The following is an 8114-nucleotide window of genomic DNA, read 5'->3' as shown; positions in this document are numbered from 1 at the left end:
AGGGTGGCGCCGCGCAGGCCCTGGCCCCGTTACCACCAGCCTCCATCCGAGGCCCGGGTTTGTCTCGGGGCCGGGGTGGGGTGCAGTGCCCACTTCCCGAGCCCCACCGGGTTAACGATCACTTGGAGGCTGCAGATGCGTGAAGGAGGCAGAGGAGAGGTGTTCACTAAGTTGGCAGCGTCGGGGTTAACTGGGAGTGAACTGGGGGCGGGGTGCTGGCAGGACGGGATCCTGAACACCCTTCTGTGTCTCTTCCCCTCCTTTCGGCCTCAGATTCTGGGAGGTCCAGATAGGTCCAGTGATTCTGGGATGGGAGAAGTCAGACAGGGGCTGCCGGGACCCCAAATCCTCCCTACAGGAGACCTCTGTGACAGTGCCCCGGGCTTCATTGGACCAGGTTGACAGAAGCAAGCCCGGAGAAGTGCCCCAAGTGGGAGATGGGAGGGAAAGAAACGAAAGCAAATAGCGATGAAGTTAGATCAGAGGAATAGGGGATCTTTTAAAGAAAAAAAAAGGGAGGGGTGTTGTTTCCCTGCAGCAAAGTCCTCTCGGGAGACTGTCTCCCCAGAAACCGAGGCTTTGCCGCAAACGGGTCCAGCGGTCTGCTGGGACAGGTGCCATCTCTCCCAAGAAGCGCAGGGACTGGCTCCTGGTCAGTCAGTCCCCTTGCAGTCGTCGTCCTAACAGCCGACACCCACCCACTCACTGGTCTCTGCTCCTCTCTCTCCCTCTCAGCGAGGGAGACTCTTCCAACACCGAAAGTTGCAGTTAATGCTCTCATCATAAAGCAGACTCGCAACCCCAGCCCCGGGATCTAACCTGTGACCCTCTCACCCGACACTGGCTGCTCCCCTTAAACACGGAGGAGGAAATTAACTCTGTTCTAATTAGGTGAGTTTGCAACAGACACCAATTTTCATCTCAGTTTCAGAAAGTGTGATGGCTTCAACTATTTTTGTTTCTCACCACCCTCCCCCACCCCTACTCTACTAACAAGTCAAGATCCTGCCAAGATTTCCTTGTAAATAAAACTGTCTGCCTGGGTGTGATTTTGAAAACAGCCTTCGGGGGGACAGAAGAGAGGCCTAACTCCTTTGTGGAAAGGCGCCCAGAAGGACGAAAGGAAGCATGAGGCCCTGAGGTGGTGTCACTGCCTCCTCCCCACCCTCCCCATATCATCTGCATGACCACTATGGGTGCTGGTTCCACTTAGGTGCCTGGGACTGGACCAGTGGGTCAACAAGACTGGGGGGGCGGTGAGGGGAAGCAGGGCTCAGAGGGGCAGCAGCCACTCTGCTGAGATGCCCAGCAGGCTGCACGGTGTTCTGGCCCCAGCTGCCCTTTGGTTTCCTCGCACCTCTTATCCACCTGCTGGACTCTGTCATCGCCTCTAGAAGGGACCTTGGCGGGGCGCCTGGGTGGCTCAGTCGGCTAAGCGTCCGACTTCGGCTCAGGTCATGATCTCACAGTTTGTGGGTTCGAGCCCCGTGCGGGCTCTGTGCTGACAGCCAGCTCAGAGCCTGGAGCCTGCTTCTGATTCTGTGTCTCCCTCTGTCTCTGACCCTCCCCTGCTCACACTGTCCCTCTCTCTCTCTCTCTCTCTCAGAAATAAATAAACCATTAAAAAAAATTAAAAAAAAAAATAGAAGGGACCTTGGCAGGCTCAGTTCCATTCTCTGAACATTTACGAAGCTCTTCCTGAGTGCCAGTGACAGGGCTTTGGGAATACAGAGATAAATAGGTTCCGGACCCTGCCCTCCAGAAACCGTTTGGTTGGTGGGGACAGCCAGAGACCTCCAGGGGGTATAGAAACTCAAAGGATGGGGTCCTTGAAGGCCCAAGAAGACTTCCCAAAGGATATGTCTCCAGAACCAGGCAAACAGAAACCCAAAGGGAAGGCATTCCAGGCAGAGGAAACACCGTGGGCAAAGGCCGGGCACACGAGGGGGTCTGGCTTGGCAGCGAAACTGCACACAACCTGGTGTGGCGGCACATGAGATCAGGATGTTTCATGTGAAGAGGCTGGCCGCGAAGGGATGGTGTGAAGGGCTGTGAGTTTCATGAGAAAGAGGCTTGGACTCTACCTAAGGCCAAAGGGGAGCCATTGAAGGATTGTGAGCGCAAGAATCCTATTTTAAAAGATCCTTCCGGCTGGAATATGGAAGATAGACAGGAGGAGGTTGGCTTAAGCACTGGAAGGTGGAGATGCCGTCCAAGGAAGAGATCACGAGCACAGCAGCCGTTAGGGGAGAGGGGGGATCTGAGAAGTATCCAGAAGGGTGTCTTGTTCCTCTGTCTGCCCAAGGAACATCTCACCCACACCAGAAGTATCCTAGGAGAGAATTGCCAACCACTAACCAGACTCTTCCCTTCAGGAGACTGCTTCCCTTTCCCTGGCCCTCGCTGGAAGGAGAATGGCCATCTGGACTTGGAGGCGAGGTGTAACATCCAATCTCTTCTGTGAACCTGAGGCCATACTCTCACCTTTTGCCTTCAGTGTTGCCTCAGCCTTGCCAGCCAGCCAGTCCATTTCACCCCTGAGCCCCAGGGGAATCCGCAGCTAGGTACAGCCCACTCCCCAGCGAGCCGCGCAGCGGGACATGGGGCCTGGGGCCCCTCTGAGGGAGGGGAGTGGCCAGGCTGTCTGATAGCTTCTGTGCCACTCCAGACTAAGATAACCTGGGGACCAGCACATTCTGCGCCACCCTGGGGACAGAGGAAGGAATGGGTATCGGTGCCTACTCACTTTCACTGAATGGCTGCCATGGGCCAGGCACTTGGAGATGCCTTGGGGTAATTGTACACGGGCCCTGCCCTCAGAGAACCCTAGGTCTGGTGAGAAATAACAGCAAACAAGGGCTGCTTGGCATTGATTGATACCCTGCTCTTCATTTTGTAAGCACTCCACACCCAGGACCTCTCTTCAAGTTCCTAACAAGACACTCTCAGTCGATGCAGAACAGGATACGAACCTGGCAGAGAGCAGTCTGAGTTCTGAAGAGTCAAACTCAGTTCAGAGATGAGCCTTGAAAGATGGGGCAGCTTTGGGGTGGGGGTGGAAGGGTATGACCGCACCAAAGGAACAGAGATAGGAAAACCGCAGACTGTGTTAAGAACAACTCAGCGGTTGAGCACAAAGTAGGGGTGGCCAGCGGGGGAGAACCATGTCGCAGAAGCCCTTGAGTGCCAGGCTGAGGAGCTAGGACCTTGCTCGGTGGGTGAGGGAGAAGCAGTGATAGCTTCTAGCTGGAGCCACATTTTAGGGAGATTAAGTTGGCAGCAATTCAACTAACATTGCAAGTGGCCATTATTAACCAGACCCTGGCCGAGGTGCTGAGAATACAAAGGGAGTAAGACCGGGGCCCTGGCCTGCTGGGAGAAAAACCAAATAATCCTCTGATTACAGCCTGGTGAGAAAAGGAGGGAGGGAAGAAGAGAGCTGTTTGGGGGCAGGGTCTCTAAGGCGCACCCACCAAGAGAGGGAAGAGTGTAGTTTTAAGGATCTGAACCTGAGGGCTAGAACAAGGTGTTGCCAGCAGTTGGGGGGTGGGGAGCCAGAGGGAGCCGCTGGGAGGGGGAAGCCAGGTGAGGGGAGCCAAGGAGTTGGTGGACAACATGAGCTAATGAGAAGCCGGGGAAGGAACATTAAAGGCTGTAATTACTGCCCAAAGCAAATGGCAGTGCAGAGCGGGGAGGGGGGATTGGTGAACAGGGGTGATTTTCTCCAGAACTTCTGGGGCTCGGGCCTCTTCTCCAGCAACAGTTTCCCATTTGGACGTCTCCCTCGGCCAGGCATGCACCCCTCAAGTCCCTTTTCTCTCCCTAAAGCAGATCCAAACTGACCCTCATGGTCCCCTCCCACCATGCGGAGCCCCCATCTTCTGAGAAACCTGCAAACAGCTCCTGCCGTTTGCCTGCCTGAGATGAAGACATGAGTTATTTTTGACTGAGATCCAAGCCCCAGCCCTGAATTCTTTTGTCTTCCAGGAATCCCCCAGTCATGTTTGAAGCCTGCAAGTCCGAACAGCAGACGCTGCTCAGGGAGGAGACCGCCACTTGGAATCCAACCACCCTCTATTCCAGCTCCTACATTCTTGCATTATTGCCTGCTGTCTTGAAGATCAAAGAGCTCAACGCTGCTTTCCTTTAGTCTCTTCCTTTCTCACTCCCTCCAGGGCCCCCAATTTGCCGAGTCACTTAAATCATTACTGAAAGATGTCTAAGTTCACAGACACCAAACCCTTTCAAAGAGAGGCGTGGGCTCCCAAAAGCGAAGCTCGGAAAGGCAGACAGGAAACTCTCTCAAGTTCCAAAATGTAGCCAACCTCATGTTCAGGGAAACTCTAAGCTGCTTTGCTGGCTCTCAGCTTCCTTCTGTGCCATTTCCTTGGGGCTTGGCTGGTCCCCAGGGTGCCACTTCTGGCTCTCTTTGGGCCTCCCACACTCTATGTGGCCTTTGGTTATGCAAGAGGTCAGTCGTGTCTCCTCTGTAAGCAGCCCATTCAATCAGGTGCGCCTCTCTGTGATGCAGGCCCTCCTCCCCGAAGCCCTTCCTGAACCCTCCAGCCCAAATGGACCGCCCCTTCCTTTAAGTTCTATCTTCTTTACTCAAGAATGTGTGTCCGTTGAAGGAGAGGATATGGCCTGTTCAATTTTACATCCATCACAGTGTGCCGCGTTGCACTCCGTACCGTAGGAGCTGAACAAATGTCTGTTTAATGAGAAACAGAGCATGTGTTGATATGACACGAAGTCTAATTACATAGTTATTACTCTCAGCCCCCAACAAGAAACGAGTTTTCTGTCCTGGAGAAAAGGTTCCTCTGCATAATAAAAATACAATTGTCTGCCTGCTGCCTTCATGTCAGAGCACTTCTACGTTTGTCATTCCATTTCATCCTCAGAAAGCTGGCCTTTTGGAGGTAAAGCCGAATAGATAACAATTGCCTCCAGTTTACAAATGGGGACACTAAAACGGCTGGGCTCGCAGGAGGGGATAGGATTCTCCATTCGCCTCAGCAAATTTCTTATTTTAAGAGTTGAGGTGGGGGGCGCCTGGGTGGCTTAGTCGGTTAAGCGTCCGACTTGCGCTTAGGTCATGATCTCGCGGTTCGTGGGTTCGAGCCCCGCGTCGGGCTCTGTGCTGACTGCCAGCTCAGAGCCTGGAGCCTGTTTCTGAGTCTGTGTCTCCCTCTCTCTCTGACCCTCCCCTGCTCATGCTGTCTCTCTCTCTCCTAGAAATAAATAAAAATATTAAAAAAAAAAAGAGTTGAGGTGGGACACCTGGGTGGCTCAGTTGGTTAAACGTCTGGGTCTTGATATCAGGGTCATGAGTTGGAGCCCTGGGGTGGGCTCCACACTGGGCATGAACCCTACTTAAAAAAAGAAAAGAGAAAAAAGAAAGAAAGAAAGAAAAAGAGTCAAAGGGAAAAAAAAAAAAAAAAGAAAACCCTAATGTGGTGAGTGCCGCTGGTCCCAACTAGTGCTTGCAGTCACCTTCTCCCAGGGCAACCAGGCAGGGCTGAATCAGGGTGCCCGAGTGGGGCGGCTTTGTCTGGCTGTGGGCTGGTAAGCCATAGACGTCGGGGAATGTCTGGCGCTAGAGAAAAAGCCACGGGTCTGTTTGCCTGCTTTGTTTCTCTTAAAGCACATGCGCCAGCTCCTCCCAGAAGGAGGGGAGTGGGTGGCTTTCAGGCACCACTGCACAGTGCCGGCTCCTACGAGGAGTCCAGCGAGCTGTGCAGAGAGGAAGAAACATGAAGAAGCTGCCACGAGGCCCATGGCGAGCCTTCCGCTCAAGTGTACCCTCCATGAGGGCAAGGGCTGGGTTTTGTTTGCTCACAGCGGTGTCTGTGACTCCTAGGGGGGTTCCCGGCACAGGGGAAACTCTCCAAAAGTATTTGCCCCGCGAATAGAAATAGACCTGTCCTGTTTATACTCCTCCAGGCCGAAGGAAGGCAAGCCAGAGGTCAGGATTCCTGAGAAGGCTGCGGGGCGTCTGGCCTCACGGGGCCTTCTCAGCCTCCTCTGGGAAAGAATCTCATTAATCCGGCACCTACTCCGGTGAGGGGGCCCACGAGGCAGGCTGTCTGATCATGGGGACACAGCAGCGGCAGCCGCCGCCCAGGAACGCCGGGCAGGGGAGTGAGACGGTGGGCACTCAGATCTGCCTCCTCCATCTCTCCGCCGCGCAGCCCAAGTGAGGCTGTGTGAGAACTTCTCCGCGCACATTGTAAATACCATCTGTCACACTGCCTGCCCAGACGCGGCCTTCCTCCCTGGAAGGGAAGCGTGCCTTATTATTTATGCAGAACGCACCCTACTTAAGTGCTGTGCCACCAGGAGAAGGAAAGAAAGGCCCAGAGGAGTCGAGGACTCCAGGAACCTGCCCCTCCAGGAGAAGCTGGACTGGAGGGCTTGGCCATCGTCTCTCTGGGGTGGGAGGGTCTTACCCCTTCTGGGGATTAGGAGGCCTGCGTTCTCATTCTTGCTCTGCCAACAACTTGCTGCATGACCTTGACCAAAGCACCTCAGCCCTGTAGGCCTGTAAATTGCAGAGGTCAGACGAGATGAGCTGTGGCCTCTCCCCGAGCCCGAAAATACAGCTGAGTCACCCTTCTCCCTCCTGCCACTAGCCTATTCTAGCAAATTCTGTTCACTCCCCAGCCCGGCCGGAGGGGGGAAATACGGAGCAGGATGTGATTCCTTACTACTTGCGAGCAGGTCCAGGAGTCAGCAGACCTGGGTTCATGTCCAAGCTCTGTCACTATTTAGCCATGTGACCCTGGGCACTAAGAGATGGCAGTGGGAGAATCCATCTTGAAATCCCATGATGTCCAACTTTCTATTCCAAAACCATGCCTATAAACCTCTTTGCAGACGGCAGCTGCAGACATGGAGATGAATGGGACGTGGTCACAGCCCACAGTGGGCTCTAAGGCAGGTGGAGAGGACACGCTAAAAACTCCTACAAGTACGTGTGATGGGTACTGAGTAGAGATGTACGCGAAGTGTGTGGCTGGCAGAAAGGGGGGCCAAGGAGGTGATGCTGGAGCCGAATCTGAGAAGACCAAGTAGGAGTTCGCCAGGTGGATGACACTTGATGTGTTCGAGACGGAGGCTACTGCACGTACCAAGGCAGGAAGGTGTAAATCTGCATGGAAACTGCCTACTCGTTAGGTGATGGGGACATTCTGAGAATCTTTGCATCGACTGCTTCCTCTCCCGCCCTTCTGGAACAGTCCAGTACTCCCTGGATGGGGGTGAGGGGGCTTGCGATCGATGGCTCAGCCGGGCCTCCCTGTTCCTGAGGCACAACAGTAAGGATATGAAAGACTGACGAGAGTCTCCCCTTCCATCTCCAGCCTCTATCTGTTCTCTGAACTAGAATCGGTGAAGCAGGCTGGAAATTGGGGGATGGCTCAAGCGGCCCCAAGGCGATCCACAATTTTTCCAGCCTTGCACACCGTCAGGCCGGGTCAGAAGAGGAACGTGGCCCTGAGCAAAATGGGGCCCTGGGCAGTCAGGGTTGCTGGGCATCCTCCCGTGTGTGGCCGGAGCACGTGATTTGTCCTCCAGCTGTGGCAGCCTGTTGTGGCTCCTTGGGGAGCTGCCCAAGTCCTCTGCAGAGAGATGGAGTTAACCTGCCCCTTCTCCGTGAAGGACGTCCTGCAACGGAAGTGTGCTCAGTCTGGCCGCTGCAGCTGTGGTCTGCAGCTCACATGCCTGCTCTGCATCCTCCGAAATACACGAGAACAGCATAGAAGAAAATGCATGCGTCCAAGTCCTCCGTTAGCTGCAAGCAGCCTCATAGGCTGCGAGCCATGGCGATAACCAGGCTTGGGGAAAACCTCTGAAGCGCTGTAAGCATTCTGCTGGCTTGGCTCGCCGCAACAATTTATACCCAAGGAAAAGGGGCTGCAAGTCAGGGAAATAGCAAAGATGCTGAAGGAACGGGCACATTTGCCAGATGGTTCCCGGGGCACAGTTGTATGTGCAGAGGGACGGTCTGCAGAGGGAGGTCCTTTCCTCGGAGAGCAAAGGCGCTGGCTGATGGCTCATTCATTATCCTAGGGCTCGTCTGGAGGAGGGTGGTGGCTTACAGCACACCCACG

At 54.5% G+C, this 8114-nt stretch overlaps 1 protein-coding gene across 1 annotated transcript in view; it reads right to left on the bottom strand.

Moving 5' to 3' along the window:
* Positions 1-6179, bottom strand: part of RHBDL3 (rhomboid like 3) — a 52784-nt gene extending 46605 nt beyond the window's left edge. Inside the window, exon 1 of the mRNA XM_077749863.1 lies at positions 6060-6179. Coding sequence (XP_077605989.1) covers positions 6060-6179 — 120 coding nt within the window. The remainder of the gene's footprint in view (positions 1-6059) is intronic.
* Between the last annotated feature and the right edge of the window lie 1935 nt (positions 6180-8114).

The sequence above is a fragment of the Crocuta crocuta genome, unplaced genomic scaffold (assembly GCF_008692635.1).
Source record: "Crocuta crocuta isolate KB4526 unplaced genomic scaffold, BGI_CrCroc_1.0 scaffold149, whole genome shotgun sequence".
Taxonomy (NCBI): Eukaryota; Metazoa; Chordata; class Mammalia; order Carnivora; family Hyaenidae; genus Crocuta; species Crocuta crocuta.
The sequence above is the reverse complement of the archived record's forward strand: the minus strand, read 5'-3'. Positions and strand labels throughout refer to the sequence as shown.